We start from the raw sequence: 21,925 nt of genomic DNA, 5'->3' as shown, positions 1-21,925 counted from the left end.
AGAAAAAGCCCGCTGGCATTGCTCCGTCCACTGGACCGGATCTGGTGCCCCCTTTTTAGTGAGATCAGTCAGCGGGCTGGTGACGTCCGAATAATTAGGTATAAACCTACAATAATAGCCAGCCAGCCCCAGGAACTGTCTCCCCCCCTTTTTGGTCTTGGGCCTCAGGCAGGCCGCAATTGCTGCGGTCTTGTTAATTTGGGGACGCACCTGCCCGTTGCCCAAGTGGAAGCCCAGATACCGTACTTCCACCCACCCAATCGCACACTTCTTCGGGTTGGCTGTGAGACCCGCTCGCCTCAGTGACCTAAAGACGGCCCTTAGATGTTCGAGGTGCCTCGGCCAGTCATTGCTATAGACGATAATGTCGTCGAGATAAGCGGCCGCATAGGTGGCGTGGGGGCAGAGGACCCTGTCCATCAGTCGCTGAAACGTAGCGGGCACCCCAAACAGCCCAAACGGAAGTGTGACGAATTGGTGTAAACCAAATGGTGTGGAAAAGGCCGTTTTTTCTCGGGATAGTGGAGTCAAGGGGATCTGCCAATATCCCTTCGTCAAATCCAGCGTCGAATAAAAGCGAGCAGTGCCGAGTCGATCAAGCAACTCATCAATACGAGGCATTGGGTACGCGTCAAATTTAGACACCGCGTTGACTTTTCTATAGTCCACACAGAACCGGACCGACCCGTTGGCCTTGGGTACCAAGACCACCGGGCTGCTCCAGTCACTGTGGGACTCCTCGACGATGCCCATTTCGAGCATGGCCTCGAGTTCTTCCCGAACCACCTTTTTTTTGTATTCGGGTAGCCTGTAAGGGCGGCTACGCACTACCACCCCCGGGGGTGTCTCTATGTGGTGCTCTATGAGGTTAGTGCAGCCAGGCAGGGGCGAGAACACATCCGAAAACTCGGTCTGCAACTGGGCAACCTCCGCGAGTTGGGTCGGGGAGAGGTGGTCTCCACAGGGGACCGGAGGGATACCTGACGCCAATGCCCCTTTTTGAACCTCCGGCCCCAGCTCCGCCTTCTCCGGAACCACCGACACCAACGCCACGGGGACCTCCTCATTCCAGAGTTTAAGCAGGTTGAGGTGGTAAATCTGTAGCGCCCCACCCCTGTCCGTTTGCCTCACCTCGTTGTCGACGTCCCCGACTCGCCGTGTGACCTCAAAGGGCCCTTGCCACTTGGCGACCAATTTGGAGCTCGATGTGGGCAACAGTACGAGTACTTTATCTCCCGGTGCGAACTCTCTAAGGCACGTACCCTTGTTGTACAGGCGGGCTTGCCGTTCTTGGTCCTGCCGCAAATTCTCCTGGGTTAGGTGGGTGAGGGTGTGGAGTTTTGCGCGCAGGTCCATAATGTATTGAATTTCATTTTTACTTTGTGAAGGTCCCTCCTCCCAATTTCCCTGCAGCACATCTAGAATGCCGCGCGGCTTACGCCCATATAATAATTCGAACGGGGAGAACCCCGTGGAGGCTTGGGGGACCTCTCGCACTGAAAACAGCAAGGGCTCGAGCCACTTATCCCAATTACGTGCGTCCTCACTTACAAATTTTTTAATTATATTCTTGAGGGTGCGATTGAACCGTTCCACTAAACCGTCCGTTTGTGGGTGATACACGCTGGTGCGGATCGGCTTAATCCCCAATAACCCATACAGTTCGCGCAGTGTCCGTGACATAAACGTGGTGCCTTGATCAGTCAGAATCTCTTTCGGGATTCCAACTCGGGAGATAACGCGGAAGAGCACCTCCGCAATACTGCGTGCTGAGATATTGCGCAGAGGCACTGCTTCCGGGTATCGCGTTGCATAGTCCACCAGAACTAATATAAAGCAGTACCCTCGTGCTGACCGATCTAATGGCCCGACGAGATCCATCCCAACTCTTTCAAACGGGGTCTCGATTAATGGAAGAGGGCGCAAAGGCGCTTTTGGAATGGCCGCTGGATTCACTAACTGGCATTCGCAGCACGCCGTACACCACCTACGGACATCGCCGCGAATCCCCGGCCAATAGAATCGGGCCATTATTCGGGCTAGTGTCTTATCCTGCCCTAGGTGTCCAGCCATGGGATTAAAGTGAGCCACATGGAATATCAATTCCCGGCGGCTCTTTGGAATTAAAAGTTGCGTGACTCGCTCTTTAGTTTGAGTGTCCTTCGTCACTCGGTATAACCTATCCTTCATAATCGCGAAGTAGGGGAAGGACGGGGTGGCGTTCAGCTGGAGCGTTTGACCACCGATTACTCTCACTTGGTCAAACGCATGTCGCAGAGTCTCGTCTCACGACTGCTCTAATGGGAAATCTGCGAGGGATTCCCCAATAGAGAGAGGAGGGGCCGGCGGCTCCTCACTCTGACGCGGAGATGACATAGACGGCTCTGTGACAGCTGCTCCTGCCAAAGCGACACCGGGACCTCCCCCTGTTAAATGGCAGGACCCACTCTCTACTAAGCATGTCATTAAACCCTGAAATCCCGGCCAATCAGTCCCCAAAATTAAAGAGTGGGTAAGGCGAGGATTAACCGCCGCCTTCACTATAAATTTTTCCCCTCGGAAAAAAATGTGGACTGACACCAAAGGATAGCTGTGAACGTCCCCGTGCACACACAACACCTTCACCCCCTGTGCACCCCCCAATGCCTCGTGTTGCACCAGGCTTTGGTGAATTGAGGTCTGATTACAACCAGAATCCACCAACATCTGATATGTATCCCCTTGGATACTCACCGGTATGCGATACGCTCCGGCCTGATTGAGGGCGGCTTCTGGCACGTCGGGGATCCGAACCACCACGCCCACCTCCATTGCCGTGCCCTGCTGTTGGAGGTGGCCCGGTTCCCCGCAGCGCCAGCAAACCGGCCCGGGCTTCCTCTCTGCACCGGTGTTCTGGGGCTCACTCACCTGAGGGGGGGAGAGACAGACACAGAAGGGAGAAACAGGAGGGCACCGCGGGTGCGGCAGGCTGGCTGGGGTGGTGCCGGCCCCCGCCTCCGCGGTGGGGGAATGGGGCGAGGACGGGACACAGGAGGAGGGGGAGAGAGAGAGAGAAGAGAAGAGGCGGTCTGCTGTCCTGCCGCCGGAACAGCCGCCAAATGGTCCTCCGCCAGCTCGATGGCCTGATCCAGCGACGCCGGGTGGTGGCACTGGACCCACTCCGCGGTTCCTGTCAGCAAGCGCGCGATGAACTACTCCAGCAGCACCTGATTGACGATCTCCTCGGCATCGCGGTTGTTGGCCTTCAGCCACCGCCATCAGGCGTCCCGGAGTTGCTGGTCAAACGCGAACGGCCGGCTGACTTCCTCCAAGCGCAGAGCGCGGAAGCACTGGCGCTGCTGTTCAGCGGTGCGCCCCACACGCTGGATGATGGCCCAGCGAAGATCCGCGTAGACCAGCCGGCGGTCGGCGGGGAGCTGTAGCGCGGCCAGCTGTGCCTCTCCCATTAGTAGGGGGAGGAGGCGCGCCGCGCGCTGATCCATTGGCCACCCCGAGGTCTCCGCAACTTGCTCAAAGAGCGTGATGAAAGCCTCGGGGTCATCCTGCGGGCCCATCTTTGTCAGGGTGAGGGAGGACGGGCCCGCGGTGGAAGCGTCGGTTGTCCCCGCCGACGCGAGGAGGTGCCAGAACGCCTGTCGGTCCTCTTGCTGGGCCAACACCAGGGCCTCGAAGCGCTGCTCCTGCTCCTTACGGAGCGTGACTAGCGCCTGGTGCTGGCTTTGCTGGGCCGTGGTGAGGGCATGGACCAGGTCGGCGAATGGGGAAGACTCCATGGGGCGGTTCGGCGTTGGTGCTCCACTCCCGGGTTTCGGCACCACTGTAGCGGTTCAGTGTTGGTGGGTGGAGCACAGAGGTCGGCAGGACAGAGATCAGGTTCACAATAGTTTTTATTTTACACACTTTTCAGTGGTCTCTCAGAAACATATAGCCAGACGCACACACACACATCAGGTGTCTGATTCGGGAGAGCCCCTCTGCTCTCGCTCTCCCTCCCTAAATAGGGCGCGGTCACTGGGAAGACACACACAAACAAACAGGTTAATTGCAGTCAGGTGTTGTGATTCTGCCACTTACCTTCCCTGACTCCGCCCTCCTGTCACAGACCGGCGCTTGACCACACCCCTGCTGCCACAGTTCATTATTTTTATTTAACAATACTCCCTGCAGTGCTTTGTTCCTCTTATACTATAACAATTTATCAATCAGTAAAATGTTGAAATCTTAAAGAGAGACAGCTTTTTGATTTCATAAAATCGGTGAAATTTATTTCCCTCTGAAATTTGGTCATTGTGATATATGTTTATTTCTGTAATATCTCACAAAACATCAGGCCATTCTGTGGCTGGGAAGTCATTTAATTTGAGGGGATTCCCGAGCAAATAATGTGCATGAAATCGCTTGCTTCGCGCAGTCAAGTGAAGTCTGTGTGCGCATGCGCAGGTTTACCTTTGACGGTACACTGATAGTTACATCATTCTGTCTCTAAATGAACAGCTGATCACACCGAGGTGCTCGCTGACCACCAATATGTGTCAGATAACGGAATCCAGGGACACATGTCCGCCCGGGGGCATTTTGAGTTATTGACAGATTCAGAAAGTACAGTTTCTAAGCTTTCCAATGATGCCTTCCATGTGGAGATCTGACAATATTTGAAGAATGTGTGGCCTTTTGAAAGTGCATACCTCTTAAAACAGAAAAGGGAGAAAATCACCCTCAAAGTTTTCCATCTCAGCTACTCTGGGTGCAGGGAGGGCACATAATGGTGCTCATCTGCATGACATTAAGGAAAGCCCTACCCCCTACTAGCTAGCACGATGCTACTTTCATGTAAACAAAGATCACCACGTCAATTTTCCTTCCATGCAAAGTATGCCCAAAACAATTATGAAGTACAAAAATAAGTCCTAAAGTATACTTTAACGTTTTGTGGTTGAAAAATTACTCACATCGTTAGAAAGAAAGATAGCACGATGATGACACAACTAACACAACGCTAGTTTCATGTAACCAAACCACAACACTCTCCGTTACATGCAAAAATAACAAAATACTCACACCGTTAGAAAGAAAGATAGCACGATGATAACACAACTAACACAACGCTAGTTTCATGTAACCAAACCACAACACTCTCCGTTACATGCAAAAATAACCACACAACCTTAGATTAATAAACTTACCCCATCAGAAAGAGAAACGTTGCCTTGCACACACCAATGCCTCCGATGGAATGTAGTCCTAGAACACTTCCTTTTGGTTGCGTTTTTTTTGCTAGAAATGGTCATCTCCGATGTAACTACCGTGCCTCTGTTTGCTTCGCGGTGTTTCAGCTCCTCTGCGTTCTGTTTAGCTTGCCCATTCCATAGTGAAATTACATGCCTGTATGCAGCTTAAGTAGCCACGAGCTCAGCTCGTATCATACAGCTGATTCGCGAAAAAAAAAAAGACTTAAATCATCATGTGAATGGCCCATATGGTAATTTACCCACACCCCCCAGCAGGCTTCAGTCCTGACAAAAACGAGACAATTTGCAACAAAAAATGTATGCTTTTCCAACAAAACAATCTATTATCTGAAATACTGATTGCATTCTTCAAGATCTCAACTTGCACATGATGGAAAAAAACGAAAATCACAAATTTCGAAAAAAAATGCTTCTTTTGCGATTATCTCTGATTCATTTCGGCCGACATGCGTCCCTGGATTCGGTGAGGTGTCACATATTTATTAGTTTGGTCCTGCGTTTCCTTTCCTTCGCAACATAAAGTCTTTTCTTCTCGCTTTCGGCTACTGTAGTCGGTTTTTCACGTTTCATCCACGTCCTCCATTGTTCTCTCCTGTTTCAAATTTGTACCCCACAATGCCTTGTGCGAATGGGGAAAGCCCACCACATGATGCATGATGTAGTATCTTGAATTGCATCATGGTGAAGCAGGAAAAAATAGCAGAGAATTTAGGGCCACGTGGCCTTAAATTCATTAATTGTTCTATTTAAAAAAAAAAACTTAATAAAATTGGAAGTCTGTGATTCGAATTCAGTAGCTTTCAGTCCACTAAACAAAAATAATTGGGTGTCAGGGAAAATTGTTTTTATGACCTACACTTGAAAAATCTGAAAGGCCATCTACCTTTAAGGAACAACACATCATACTTTGTATAATCTATAGTTGTGTTTAATGTTGTGGAACATCCACTAAACAAGTCAGTGACTGATCACATGTACGGTACATTATAACAGTTATACACTTTCATAAAATCCAAACTGAGAACTCAACATCACTGTGTTATACTGGATTTTGACTGTTTGACATTCAGATAATAATAAAAGCTCCTTGTCTACTTACAAACATAAATGTGGCATGAATTGAATGTTTGCAATCTGCACTTTCAAAATAACTTTTCTTTATGTATCTATTGCTACAAAGGAGAAATAAATCATATAAAATTACAACATGCATCTTGCAGATCACTGATGATAACTAAACTGGACCTGGATCTATATTTTTAATCAATTTTTAAATAATAAAATAACTCCTAACACAATTATGGGATCAAGTAAAAGTTTGGAATTTGCACTTTTGACATAACTATAGGCAATAAATAATGAATAGAGAATTAACAACATTATTATACCAATGTTTTTGACTAGTACTGTTCAGATAGAACTATACGTGATCTGAGCCGTGTGTGTGTGTGTGTGTGTGTGTGTGTGTGTGTGTTGGCAGGGGGACATGGGACCTCTTGGAATCATGGGTCTTCCAGGGCCTGATGGACCCAAGGTGATTAATTAAACATCATCTCAACTGTTTTAATTGGACAGTCAATGAATCACATTATGTTTTATGCCTTCCAAGAGGAAAAAAAAAACAAAGCAATAACATAGTGTTCCCTCTTCACTGAACTGCAACTGTTAGAATTTCTTTCAGGAGGATACATTAGGCCTGAACAAACACAAGCACACACAAGTCTTGTGATGAGGTGAAACCGATCCACCTCCAGGAGAGCGAGCTCTAATCACCGAATTGCAGTGTGCACGTCTCACTTTAGGCCTTTTCACACCCTGTAACTTTCACATCAGTTTAATGTAACCTGCATCCCATGAATTTTGAGCAAAGGAACAAAAATGTCATGCAACTTGTGTTTATTTAGTTGCTCCTACTGTTACACTGGCATCTGTCCATCTCTAACCATCAAACAAAAACGGTGATTGGTGCGCTTCTGTTTGAAGCTTTACGACACTTGTGATTCTGGTTTGAGCGAATGAAAGAGGTGTTCATGCTTTACTTTACTTTAATGTGTTTTTTTTTTTATTATTCCCCCCCAGGGGGTATCAGGGAATCCAGGAGAGCCAGGACTGAAAGGTGATAAGGTGATTTGAATACACTTTATGAGCTTATACTGTATACATACTGCACAGTATGAGATGTGGCCAACAAAGCATCACAAAAATAAAATAATAACAAAAAAAAATCCACACATTGCTACACTTCGGCAAGCTTTATCTCACTAACAGCATGGTTACTTAACAGTGTTCAAAAAAAGGAAGGGTTTATGTATGTTTTGCTTTACATGAATGATATTAAAAATGATTAATATAGCGAACTGTGTAGTAACTCATATCCAAAGACATTTTGTGGTTGTTATATCACAGGCATTTTTAAAGTTAAACTGTAAAGTTCTTTATCCTCTTTTTTAGTGAACACAAAAATGTCTAAGAGACGTAATAAAAATAATGTCTATGCTGATGTTAATGGGACATCTAGATTTAGTCCATAGAAAGGTGTTTGGTTTTTTTGTTTTGTTTTGTTTTTTAAAGATGTGCAAACAATGACTAGTATGGTCATGTACAAGCCATCAGACATAATAACCAAACTCAGAATGTATGTTTTGGGGTTAGCCATGGCCTAATGGTTAGAGAAGTAGCTTTGGGACCAAAAGGTCACTGGTTTGATTCCCTGGACCAGCAGGAATGGCTGAAGTGCCCTTGAGCAAGGCACCTAACCCCCATGTTGTATGTATCTGGATATGAGCATCTGTTAAATGCCATTAATGTAAATCAAGGCAGACCAGTACTGACCAGACCAGTAAATCCGTCTCTGGTCAGTCACTGAGTAAAAGCTCACAATATAAGGAATTAACGCAGACCTGCCAGCCAACCAGAAAGATGTACTATCTTTGGTTGTAGAGGACTGTAACCCTTACTTTGAACCATCGCAAACCTTTGAAGCATGTTCAGCATTGGAGCCCATTTTGGTTTATGAAGGTCTGGCAGCTGAGATCAGGCTACCGAATGGGGTGTTTGTTGTTGCTGAGTGCTTGATTAATAAAGCATGGCGGTCATGACCACCTTCCCAAAGCTTTCCCATTTTCAAAGCTTAGACAGCAAGATGACAGCCGCTAAGCTTGCTTTTCTTCCCCATTGCTCCGCTGTGTCCAGCTGGCTATGATCCTGTCTGCCCATAAGATAGTGTTTCATAACACTGCACTATCAACATGTCTGCAGTCTTCTCCCAGCTTCAGTGTTATTTTTGGTGTTTTGGGATAAAACATAGTTGTCCACTGATTTTGCATAAACCTCATATGCTCTCCACAGTCCTAATTAGGGATGTAGAAAGTGACATTTGGCTCTTTGTTTTGTCAGGGGGAAATCGGATTGCCAGGAGAGCCTGGAGAGCCTGGATTCCAAGGTGACAAGGTATTTAAGTTGGCTCCTTTCACCTTTTCTACTTCACTGTTTGGTTGCTAATGAATGTGACCTAATAATCTACTGAAATTCCCAGGGTATTCAAGGTTTGCCTGGAATGCCAGGCATCCGAGGGAGGCCAGGGCCACAGGTAAGTCATTACCAAACATTACCTAATCATTAGCACAATGACGTGTTACAGGTCTAGACTAGTGGGGAAAGTGGACATAAATCATGCTCTTTTTTAGGGGAAACCTGGAGATCATGGACCAGATGGTTTGCCCGGCCCTCTAGGCCCAGAGGTAACTGTAGCATTCAAGCATGTTTTCCCAGAGATGCCTAGACCATTAGCCAGGTCTCTAATGGCAACACATTGAATGAAAAGTATTTTGAGGGGCTCCCAAATGGAGCAACAGAGAAATATTCAGCCTATCATCAGAAAATCATGAATTCTAACCACGCCACAGCTATCAATGGCTGGGAGTCAAAGAAAGCAAAACTGGTCCTTGTTAATCAGAGTGACACTGGCAAGTGATGGGCATGGTTGAGCTCATGTACATGGAAGAAGGCAGTTAGCACCTTCCTCAGAGTGTGTTACACTGCCTTGTGAAAATGTGTGATTGAAAAGTGTGTGGATTCACAAGTCTTAGAAGAAGCACACGCTAGCCGTTATGATCCTGGTTGGTAGCTGTTATGTGATAGGAGAGAAGTAACTAGTGGGTGCAATCAGCAAATGACCAAATTGGGAGTAAATTGGGTAAAAAAAAATACACTGGACAAAAGGCCATACAGATTAATGTTGTTTTTTTTTTTTTCAGGGATTTCCAGGTGATATTGGACCACCAGGACAGAACGGCCCACAAGGCCCAAAGGTGTGTTACTTGTTCCTGAGACAAACCTTTCCAAATATTACCCTTGGTTTAGTATCAAATTATGGAAGTCGGATTATTCTCTTCTGAAGAAGTTTGTTCTTCAGAAATAGATTTAGTTATTTTAATGTTTCGGTATAAGATTAGCTGAGTGTTTGTCCAGCTCTAACAAAGCATACACACTATCAACACTGTCGGTTCCTACATTGCTAGCAAACTCTCTTAACAGCTCAGGTGTAGTAAATGAGAAATATTTTCTCCAGGGGAAGTCAGGAGCAAGGGGCATACCTGGTCCAAGAGGAGCAGCTGGACTTGAGGTTGGAACTTTTGCATGCATCACACAAAGCAATATTGTCCTGGTATTAGTCGGGTATTACTAGATTTTCACACTCACTTTTCCTCAGGGATTTATAGCAAATTCTTTTGTTTGGGTTCCAACTGGACACTATGTTCTGACGATAGATGTTTTACAGACTTAGTATGTGGATGGACAAGCTTGTTATAAAAATCATTCACACATTAAGACCATTAACTGGATGATCCTCAATCATAGCTTCAGACTATGGTTTTATACAAGCTAATAAATGTTGTTAAAGCTTGTGGTTTTAGTGAATCAGTCCTTTGATTGATTCCATTCTGGTTCCTCAGGGTGATGAAGGACCAGTTGGACCAGCCGGGCCTCCAGGACTGGAGGTGAGTGCACTCTATACTCTGCTTGTAGTGTCTTTACCACAAATCAAGCCATAAATCTAAAGTGGAGCAGAAGCATGAAATTGTCATTACTGCGAAGCCATGCTATAAAGCAAGTTCAGGTTGATTAGGGCAGTGGTTCTCAAACTTTTTTCACCAAGTACCACCTCAGAAAATACTTTGCTCTCCAAGTACCACCATAATGATCAACATTAAAATACAGTAGCGTAGTAGGCCTAAGTATTCATTAAAAACAAGGAGGAGGTTTTATTTAACAAGTATATTTAATATTGTCATCTCTTTGGCTAATGGTAAACACAGCAGTTCCCCGATTGTGTGCGGCTTACCGGCTCTGGCGATCAGGAGGCTGGCACAATATGAAGCTTCCTGTGCTTTGGCTACAGGTGTACCATAGGACAGAATGGTGGACTTGGACTGCTTCAGTTCATCATGTTTTCGTAAAAAAAAAATCCATTGGTTTGTCCTTTAGTGCTGTGTGTTTGGTTGTAAGATGCCGTTTGAGATGCGATGGTTTCATGGACTCATTGCTCAGAACATCGCCACATACAACACACTGCGGCCTGGGCAGCTCCTCTGTCCCGCTCCAAATGAATCCCAGTTTTATGTATTTTTCGTCATACTTCCTCCTCACTGGTTTCTGCCGTTTGCTAGCAGTTCTGGGTCTGGTTTTGCCACTGTCGTTAGCATCTGCGCTCGGCTCACACACATCCTCTTCAGTTCTCCCTCTCTCCTGATCCACGCTCCCATTCGCGGATTTAAGCCACGACAGTAATTTTGTCGTACTCGTCATAATTAGCAAAGCCACCTCCACCTTTTCCCATCACAGCCTAGTCTACCAATGGCGGATAACCGTCTGTCAGCGGAACCGGCGGGAATGCGTATGTACGCTACGTATGGCTACCCAGAAGCACTTGCAAACTTTTTAAAATTATTAACTTAATTTGTATCTCCTTTCATTTTCTTGTCATCGGTTGATAAGATATTTTCATCCATTCGGATATTATGGATAGTATTTCACGTTTTTTTTTTTTATTTTATTTATATTTAATTAAGTGATTCTTTGGTGTACCACTAGAATGGATCCCGCGTACCACAGTTTGAGAATCACTGGATTAGGGAACAACTTTTAGCAAAGCTATTAGAGCCTTTCTCTACCGTCTTGGGATACTGTGATACAATTTCAATGTGCACTTTCTAAAGCTTAAGAAGACTGGATGTTGGAGGTGGTTCCAAACAGTGATTTCCTTTGCGTGAGTACAGTGGCATGCAAAAGTTTGGGCACCCTTACTGAAAATGTCTGTTACTGTGAATAGTTAAGTGAGCAGAAGATGAACTGATCACCAAAAGGCATAAAGCTAAAGACAACACATTTCTTTTCAGTGTTTTCTGCAAGATTTGTGTATTATTTTTGTTTTGTACAATTGGAGAGTGAAAAAAGAAAAGGAACACCATGCAAAAGTTTAGGCACCCCAATACATTTGAATTCTCAGGTAACTTTTACCAAGGTTCCAGACCTTAATTAGCTTATTGAGCTGTGGCTTGTTCAAATTCTTCGTTAGGAAAGGTCAGATGATGCAGATTTCAAAGCTGTATAAATTCTCTGACTCCTCAAACTTGTCCCTAAAATCAACAGCCATGGGCTCCTCTAAGCAACTCCCTCGCATACTGAACAATAAAATAATTGATGCTCACAAAGCAGGAGAAGGCTACAAGAATGTAGCAAAGTGTTTTCAGGTAGCTGTTTCCTCAGATTGTAATGTTATTAAGAAATGGCAGTTAACAGAAACAGTGGAGATCAAGGTGAGGTCTGGAAGATGAAGAAAACTTTCTGAAAGAACTGCTCGTTGGATTGCTAGAAAGGCCAATAAAAACCCTATTTGACTGCAAAAGACCTTCAGAAAGATTTAGCAGACCCTGGAGTGGTGGTGCACTGTTCTACTATGCAGTGACACCTGAACAAATATGACCTTCATGAGAGAGTCATCAGAAGAAAACCTTTCCTGCGTCCTAGCCACAAAATTCAGCGTCTGAAGTTTGCAAATGAACTAAATAAGCCTGATGCATTTTGGAAACAAGTCCTGTGGACTGATGAACTCAAAATAGAGCTTTTTGGCCACAATGTGCAAAGGCATGTTTGGAGAAAAAAGGGTGCCAAATTCCAGGAAAAGAACACCTCTCCAACTCTGAAGCATGGGTCCGTGGATCGATCATGCTTTGGGGTTGTGTTGCAGCCAGTGGCACAGGGCACATTTCATTGGTTGAGGGAAGCATGGATTCGAATAAATACCAGCAAATTCTGGAAGCAAACGTCACACCATCTGTAAAAAAGTTAAAGTTAAAAAGAGGATGGGTCCTACAATAAGATGATGATCCAAAACACACCTCAAAATCTACAATGGAATACCTCATGAGGCACAAGCTGAAGGTTTTGCCCTGGCCCTCACAGTCCCCTGACCTAAACATCATTGAAAATCTGTGGATAGATCTCAAAAGAGCAGTGCATGCAAGACAGCCCAAGAAACTTGTAGAACTGGAAGCCCTTTGCAAGGACGAATGTGTGAAAATCCCCCAGGTAAGAACTGAAAGATTATTAGCTGGCTACAAAAAGTGTTTACAAGCTGTGATACTTGCCAAAGGGGGTGTTACTAGGTACTAACCATGCAGGGTGCCCAAATTTTCGCTTCGGGCCCTTTTCCTTTATTGTCATTTTGAAAATGTAAAAGATGAAAATAAAAAATTGGTTTTGCTTAAAATATAAAGGGAATGAGTCATCTTTAACTTTATGCCTTTTGGTGATCATTTCATCTTCAACTTGCTCAACTGTTCACAGTAACAGCAATTTTGACCAGGGGTGCCCAAACTTTTGCATACCACTGTACCTGTAGAGTGCAAATTGAAAACAGTGTCGGAAAGGTTTTGTTTGTTTGTTTCTCTTTTTGATTGATTTTTTTCCCTACATTTTCTGAGTTAAAAGCATCCTTTAGGCCTATGTGTGCTTTCTTGTGAGCACATGGCTAAGTTACAATTAAGCATTGTATAAAGGTTATTAATCACTGACCATTTTATTAGTATGTGAGAACAGATTGCTTTAGAAATGAATCAGAGTCAAGAGTCAAATAAGAGTCAGGACCTGAACTAAGTGTTTTATCATTTGATTTTTCATTACGTTTGCCGTCTGCATTGTAATGTAGCATAAGAGTCCCTGTGGCGTCCTACAAGTCCAAAATTTTGGGCACACTTAATGAAAATGAGCAAAATGTCACACACTGGGTAATGTTTTGACCTAAAACATGTTGATGTGCTCTATAGTTTTAAGCAGTTTTCAAAGATCCATGGCTTTCCTGTGAGAGACAATGGGGGTCGCTATGACGCCCGCCTCTCCCGGATGCCAGCCTTTGAGTTCCGGTTTATCCAAGCAGCTGAGGCTGAGGGAGCCGAACGTAGCCGAGCGGAACTAGCTACGACAACCGTGTTTTAGTCAGAGGATAACGTCTTTTTAAATTGTCTTTTTCTGGTTCAGTGTGTGCTGTTGTTGGGTGCACAAACAACTCACGAAAGCTTAAAGATTTTATGAATGGAATTTGTTTTGAGCACAAAAAACGGACTCACAAGACATGCTGTCCAGCACCATACGCTACTCACCTGTAACATGCGATTCCTGTCTTTCCACTAACCACTGCATTTTGGACCTGAATCAACAACATTAATTCTGTGTAATTGTTGTTTAGATATTGTACATTATTCAAACATTACACTACATTACAGTCATTTAGTTGATGTTTTTATTCAAAGTGACAAACAATAAGTGCATGTAGCCAAGAGAATCCAAGAATGATCAGTGCTGAACAGAGGTGGACAGTAATGAAGTATATTTATTTGAGTACTGTACTTAAGTACACTTTTTGAGTATCTGTACTTTACTTGAGTATTATTTTTTTTGGAAACTTATGACTTTAACTTCACTACATTTGAAAGGCAAATATCGTACTTTTCACTCCACTACATTTCTGTCAAGGTCCTCGTTACTATGAAGCAGCTTTGAAAGTGGATGTTTTTTTCTTTTCTTTTTGAAAACGTGATTGGTTTTTTTCGCAGGTGACATTGAGACAGCCTATCAGTAATCACTAGGGTCACGTCATGTCCATAGACTGTATAAAATCAAGTTCAGTGATTTCTCAGCAGCATTATTTAAACACTATCAGTTGATGGCAGAATGGAAGGAGGCGGTTCTTCTGGGGAATGCACACACTCATGGCCATACCTAGAACCCATGTTTCAGTTTTCTGTACGGATTAAAGATTCATTTTGTTTTAAATGTTTGCTTTGTTTGCCAAAAACGAACCACAGCACAGCCCACAAAAACTGGCCATCCAACCTGCGGAAGCATATTGAGGGATGTAAATGTTTTATTCCAAGAGAAAGCTTGCAACGAAATTGTCTCTGCTTTTAGAGCTAGCAATAACGTTGCAATAGCTATGCAAATGACTTTCTATGGATTTGCCCACTAAGGCTACGTTTACATTAGACCGTATCTGTCTCGTTTTCTTCGCGGATGCACTGTCCGTTTACATTAAACCACCTGGAAATGCCGGGAAACGGGAATCCGCCAGCGTCCACGTATTCAATCCAGATCATGTCAGCTCCGGTGCTGTGTAAACATTCAGAATACGCGGATACGCTGTGCTGAGCTCTAGCTGGCGTCTCATTGGACAACGTCACTGTGACATCCACCTTCCTGATTCGCTGGCGTTGGTCATGTGACGCGACTGCTGAAAAACGGCGCGGACTTCCGCCTTGTATCACCTTTCATTAAAGAGAATAAAAGTATGAAAATACTGCAAATACTGATGCAAATACTGCCCATTGTGTAGTTATGATTGTCTTTAGGCTTGCCATCCTTCCACTTGCAAGTGGTAAGTGATGTGCGCTGGGATCACACACACACAGCGGCTCAGTCCCGAATCACAGCTTGTTCACTTCACTCGCGTGCTCTGTGAGCTGCGCAAGGCCGGAGTGCGCACCCTCCAGAGGGCACTCGCTGTTCAGGGCGGAGTGATTTGGAGCGCAGGATGCCTGCGGAGCCGAGCGTATCCGTGTATTGGCATTGCTGTGTGCACGCAAATCGTGTATTGGTGTTGCTGTGTGCACACTAATCGTTTTAAAAACGTTAATCTGATGATCCGCTGATACGGTCTAATGTAAACATGGGCTAAGTTGCCGTAGCCTTGTCCACAGCTAATGTTTACACATAGCTAGTTAACATGGACACCGTTAGCATGTAAAAACGGAGTTATGCTAACATGAATAACATTAACTTATCTGAAGTCCTTTCAGAAATGTGTTTTAGCATAGTCTTGCCAAATAAACAGAATGTAGAAATCTTTCTTTTCTAGTAGCATTAGCTACCCAATATGTTTTCGAGTTTGAAAAGAGTTTGCTTGTATGTTAGGTGGAGTTTCACTGACTAGCTAGCTTAACATTAAAACACCATGATGGCACAGCATGCGTTCATTTTGTAAATTCACATTTCTGTCTTTGGTCTGGACATTAGGTTTTGTAAGCCCTGTGGCAATAATACAACAATACGTTGACAGAAAATTTACTTTTACTACTTAAGTATTTTTTAAAAACAAGAACTTCAGTACTTCCATCCATCCATCCATTATCTGTAGCCGCTTTATCCTGTTCGACAGGGTCGCAGGCAAGCTGGAGCCTATCCTAGCTGACTACAGGCGAAAGGCGGGGTACACCCTGGACAAGTTGCCAGGTCATCACAGGGCTGACACATAGACACAGACAACCATTCACACTCACATTCACACCTACGGTCAATTTAGAGCCACCAATTATCCTAACGTGCATGCTTTTGGACTGTGGGGGAAACCGGAGCACCCGGAGGAAACCCATGCAGACACGGGGAGAACATGCAAACTCCGCACAGAAAGGCCCTCGCCAGCCGCTGGGCTCGAACCCAGGACCTTCTTGCTGTGAGGCGACAGCGCTAACCACTACACCACTGTGCCGCCCACTTCAGTACTTTAACTTACGTAAAGAACAAATTAAGTGTACAACTTTCATTTGTATCGGAGTAACATTTGACCAGTGGGATCTGTACTTTGACTTAAGTAATGAAGTTGGGTACTTTATCCACCTCTGGTGCTGAAGTACTAGTGTAAACAAATGCCATCCAATATCTGGAATGATCAGGGTAGTTATGAAGTTGAAGAAGCTTGGACAAATACATAGACAAGGAATTATTTAAGTATGGTATGTTTTTTGTTTCCAAAGTTTGACAGCATCTGCATTAAAACAGTTAGTCTATGCTTCTCGTTCTTAGCTTTTGCTTCTTGAGCCTATACAAGACACATCACTGTACAGTATGCTGGTAGAGTTCTATTAAACTAGATCTAGGTGCTTATGGGTAATATAGTTATTATGGATATACGGTCAAAAGCGTATAACCATACGCTTTTGATAATACCATCAAAAGCGACTTACAATATACAAACACTACATTATTAGTAAACCTTGTTAGTACCATTATTAGTCTTGAAAGTACTGACCGAGGCCATCTGGGCCGAGGTCAGTATTCAAGGCCGAGGTCACGGTATTTCACCATACAGACCGACCTTAAGCTGGTAAATAATATATATTTTTTTCTTTACCAAATTCTAACAGGAAACGGGAGCACCCGAAAGGGAAAACTGAGCCAAGGCGAGCCGCCATTTTGAATCCTCATTCACAGCTGTAATGCAAATGGCTTCCTCCTCGGTATACAAGTGCACTTCCATGGCAGGGAAAAAAAACTACATTTTGCCACCTATGTAGTCCCCTATTTATACAAAATTGAGTCATTCAGGATTCAGCCATGTTTTTGCTCGGCGTTAGCAAGTTAGAGGTTTTTAGCTTTCTCCTGAAGTGTTTTCTTTTATTTCTTCTTCCTCAGGGTAGTAAAACTCGCTTTCGCTCTGAACTGTCGTTATCACTATCCATGATGTAAAATTAATGCTATTCTCCTGAGAAATGCTGGCAAAAATGTATAAGATTTTTGATATTATAAATAAATCTTATAAAAAAAGAGAAATGTTGACAAAAAATGCTACTATGTTTGTTGTTGTTGTGAAAGAGCGAGTCACCAGAGGTCCATAACTGGGGTCCGTAACTGGGGTCCATATCGTAGGATACGGACCTGCTCGCCAGCCAATCAGAGTGCAGGATTTGATGGAAACCGGACCGCGAAAAAAATAAAAGAAGTTATGAGATTAGAGGATAAATTAGTAGTTTCTCGAGTTGCTTTGGTGGAAATTCTTAAGCCATTGTTTGTTTTGAAATGCGCCAATAACTATAAGATGTCTGTTTTTCTATTTTGCATGAGAACACAAAAGGAAAGATTTAGAAAGATGTAATTACACCACTCCCCCACCCCCAAAATCCTGATGTGGCTTTTGTAAATTGTGATACTCCTCAATATCTTTCATTTAGCTGCTCTGAACTTTGGAGCTTCCCAAGATTCAACATAATCCTTAGAATAACTTGGTCTTAATCCAGACCCAATTACTGCCTCAAACTATGAATGATAGATCACTAGTAATGATGCATTACATGCTTCCAAAATTCAAATATACTTCAATCAAAAGCAAATTGACCACAGCTTAAGTTGGACCGGAGGCACAGAAAATTTAGCTAATGAGGAAGGGAAATTCAGCATTACCTGTTAGCTGTCAACACAGAATTCAACCGTGCTCCAAAATAAGCACAGCTGACTTGTGATCTGTGAGAGAATGGAAGCCACAAGACAGCTTGACACCATAATGCTCCAGATTTATTCCTGTGCGTTTAGTTCCCCTAAGGGAGCCAGTATGGCTGTGGATGGTGGAGGTTGGTGTCAGGTACACCAGCTAATGAGATGCCATGGAGAACCAGGTGGCTAAAAGAAGGAGAGAATCCAGTGCTATAGGTCATTTCTGTTTTTTGTTCAGGGTAGGCCTGGGAGAAGGGGATTCTCAGGAAAACCAGGAGCAGATGGGCCCCAGGTAAGTTACCAGAATTCATATATATGTGCACCTTTTCTCTTTCGGATCATAGTCGTCTCTTGGATGCCCAAAGATTTTGAGTGGAGATTATCTTTTATTAAAAGTACATTGTTTAAATAAGTGCATGAAACACTAACTAGGCTGTCTCTGTAGGGCGAGTCTGGAATAACTGGAAATGTTGGGATGCTTGGTGAGAGGGTAAATGTTTTTTGTTTGTTTGTTTTTTTTCTTCTACACATATTTGCTTGTTGAAATGTTTTGGCTACTTGCATGCATTTAATAAGCTTATGATGTATTAATGTTTTGTAGGGGCTTAAGGGGTTTATAGGGCCTCCCGGTGAGACTGGCCTTCCTGGAGAGAAGGTCAGTATATTGCTAATCTTTTGTTTTAAATTTTATCCAAGTTGTTTTGGGTCATCTGTTGTTTCTAGAATAACTTTAGGCATCTCTCCACTAAGGGTTCAAGCCATGTAACCTTGTATTGTCTTGGAATATTGTTTGTATCGTCTCCTTGCACAATGAGCACATCATATATTGCGACGTTTATTGCTTGTGTTTGTCCTCTTAGGGAGATCGAGGAGAGACTGGTCAGCCAGGGCCACCTGGAGAAAATGGAGCGATGGTAAGGAGTAAGTCTGGATCTCGTCTCTGCTTTCAGGGGCATCTCTTTTTCCTCACGCAGGCCTTCGTATTTACCGTAGTGCAGTAATAACTCAGCAAACTACTGTCAAAATGGTTGGTCGTGGGTTAAGTGTGGGAAAATGCAGGGTCAGCTGTTTTACAGTTCACTAACAAGACCATGAGTAATTTCCTCTGTATGACATAAGGAAATCATAGCCATTTCTTTACACACTGTGAGGAAAAGTGGTTTGGCATTAAATTCAAAGTCAAAACCAAGAGGAATTGCAACGCAGGATCCCAAAGGCAAAATGAAGAGCTTGACAAAGTTTGACACATCTAAATGACCGTTTTAAGGCTCACTGCTTAGTGTGTGGTCCAAAAGAACATGGATATGAAGATTTAAATGAACTTTTACATTTTATGAGTGTGTCACAGGCATCAAATTCTAACTTCATTTATATTTACAAAATACAATGAAGTTGGTCAGTAAAACTACTGAAAATCTTTTCTTTGTACTTTTGTCAATTAAATAAAGGTTCATGTGACTTAAGAAATCCCAGATTTTTGTTTGTATTGTATTTTGGAAACGATCCCAACTTATCTGGAAACGGGGTTAGTAGATTGTGCTTGACTCTGTGGACAAAGTAGCACTTGCACCTTTTTTTTCTGTTGAGAAATATAAAATGAGATTTTGTGTATGCCTGGCTGACTAATGAACACCTTCATCCATATTTCTAGGGTAATGTGATGTAATGCCTTTGGCCAGTATTCTTTTCTTCATTTGTGTTTGAAAACCTTATCCCTCATTACACAGCAAGGAACATGAAGAAACTGTGCGAAGATAAGAAAGGCAGCTAGACTGATAAAGTGTTCACACAGTATATCCACAGTATTAAATGGTGAACTTAATGTAAAGCTCTTCATAAATAGACACAATTGGCTGGAATCCATTTGCAAAGTTTTATTTACTTATTTTTTTTTTTTAAGTTATTGAAAGGAACACTGCATTACTGGATGATTTCAGTATTGTTTTAATGATTATTATTTTTAGGGGCACACAGGAACACCAGGTGAGAGAGGAGCACCTGGACCACCAGGAATGCCTGTAAGTCCATTATAAGAAAGATTCATCCTGCAACTCAGTACACATACAAATAATACGAATAACTCCTAATATTTACAAAATACAATTAAGTTGGCCAGTAAAACTACTGAAAATCTTATATATATAAATATATATTTTGTCAGTTAAATAAAGGTTCACAAATGACAGAGTTTTGTTTTTATTGCATTTTGGAAAATATCCCCTTATCTGGAAATGGGATCTCGATGCCAGTAAAAGCTTCCACCAATAACATCGTCATGCCATCTGTATCCCTTTGAGTAATCCAAAGAAACGGGTCTCTGTAAGGTTCAAGCCTGTTTCATTTAAAACAAGACACATTTGACTGTTTGTTTATGTCCAAATCACTGCACCGATATTGACCCTTGAGAACCTGACTTTGTCCTGCTGCAGTATCTCCGATAATACTGAGACCAACTGACTGGTTTAAACAGTAGTATGATTGGTGGGCTTTGGAAATCAAACTCCAGACACCTCTGGAAAAGTCACCCAACATTCTGCTCTGTTAAGCTTCACTGATCAAGTTATCCAAGATGTTGACATCACTCTAGCTCTGACAGGAAATGCCTTTCAGAGGCACTCTGGGGAGCCTCAACTGAGAGCAGTGAGTGCAGCTGAGACAAGCATAAACATAAATACAAACCTTTGAAGGACAGAGCTTTCATTCCGCAGCTTTAATTCGGTCAGGTTATGTCCTGTATATAAGCACACTAGACACACTCTCACTGGATCTGGATGCAGTGTTTTAAAAGAAGGTTCTCATGTTTGGCTGCATCAATGTGCCATTTATTTTCTCTCCTATTGCTTCTTCTTCAGGGCCCTGCTGGTTCTAGAGGTCTCAGTGGCACTAGAGGACCTAAAGGGAGAAGGGTAAGAACCAGTGTCCAGTTACTATATCACACATTTTTTTTGCACAAAGATACACAGAGCCATTATGTATTGATATCAAAGTGACCAGGAAAATTTTAATCAGCTAAGATGCACTATTACGAACTAATTATTGCTGAATGTTTGAATGACTGTTGGAGAAACCTTTCCCTTGATACAGCATGTTGCAGCTGCACTCAAAAAAATAATTGTACCAAAAACGTTGACTTTAAGTACAACCCTGATTCCAAAAAAGTTGGGACAAAGTACAAATTGTAAATAAAAACGGAATGCAATGATTTACAAATCTCAAAAACTTATATTGTATTCACAATAGAACATAGACAACATATCAAATGTCGAAAGTGAGACATTTTGAAATTTCATGCCAAATATTGGCTCATTTGAAATTTCATGACAGCAACACATCTCAAAAAAGTTGGGACAGGGGCAATAAGAGGCTGGAAAAGTTAAAGGTACAAAAAAGGAACAGCTGGAGGACCAAACTGCAACTCATTAGGTCAATTGGCAATAGGTCATTAACATGACTGGGTATAAAAACAGCATCTTGGAGTGGCAGCGGCTCTCAGAAGTAAAGATGGGAAGAGGATCACCAATCCCTCTAATTCTGCGCCGACAAATAGTGGAGCAATATCAGAAAGGAGTTCAACAGTGTAAAATTTCAAAGAGTTTGAACACATCATCATCTACAGTGCATAATATCATCAAAAGATTCAGAGAATCTGGAAGAATCTCTGTGCGTAAGGGTCAAGGCCGGAAAACCATACTGGGTGCCCGTGATCTTCGGGCCCTTAGACGGCACTGCATCACATACAGGCATGCTTCTGTATTGGAAATCACAAAATGGGCTCAGGAATATTTCCAGAGAACACTATTTGTGAACACAATTCACCGTGCCATCCGCCGTTGCCAGCTAAAACTCTATAGTTCAAAGAAGAAGCCGTATCTAAACATGATCCAGAAGCGCAGATGTCTTCTCTGGGCCAAGGCTCA

General features: G+C 43.4%; 1 protein-coding gene across 1 annotated transcript in view; it reads left to right on the top strand.

The window, feature by feature from the left end:
- col27a1b (collagen, type XXVII, alpha 1b) overlaps positions 1 to 21,925 on the top strand; it is a 168,432-nt gene that overhangs the window by 92,267 nt on the left and 54,240 nt on the right. The window contains exons 15-28 of the mRNA XM_060907051.1: positions 6,730 to 6,783; positions 7,329 to 7,373; positions 8,646 to 8,699; positions 8,785 to 8,838; positions 8,936 to 8,989; positions 9,506 to 9,559; positions 9,820 to 9,873; positions 10,205 to 10,249; positions 18,247 to 18,300; positions 18,454 to 18,498; positions 18,610 to 18,663; positions 18,869 to 18,922; positions 19,973 to 20,026; positions 20,861 to 20,914. Coding sequence (XP_060763034.1) covers positions 6,730 to 6,783; positions 7,329 to 7,373; positions 8,646 to 8,699; positions 8,785 to 8,838; positions 8,936 to 8,989; positions 9,506 to 9,559; positions 9,820 to 9,873; positions 10,205 to 10,249; positions 18,247 to 18,300; positions 18,454 to 18,498; positions 18,610 to 18,663; positions 18,869 to 18,922; positions 19,973 to 20,026; positions 20,861 to 20,914 — 729 coding nt within the window. The remainder of the gene's footprint in view (positions 1 to 6,729; positions 6,784 to 7,328; positions 7,374 to 8,645; positions 8,700 to 8,784; positions 8,839 to 8,935; positions 8,990 to 9,505; positions 9,560 to 9,819; positions 9,874 to 10,204; positions 10,250 to 18,246; positions 18,301 to 18,453; positions 18,499 to 18,609; positions 18,664 to 18,868; positions 18,923 to 19,972; positions 20,027 to 20,860; positions 20,915 to 21,925) is intronic.

This window comes from Neoarius graeffei, chromosome 24, assembly GCF_027579695.1.
Source record: "Neoarius graeffei isolate fNeoGra1 chromosome 24, fNeoGra1.pri, whole genome shotgun sequence".
NCBI classification, from domain to species: domain Eukaryota; kingdom Metazoa; phylum Chordata; class Actinopteri; order Siluriformes; family Ariidae; genus Neoarius; species Neoarius graeffei.
The sequence above is the reverse complement of the archived record's forward strand: the minus strand, read 5'-3'. Positions and strand labels throughout refer to the sequence as shown.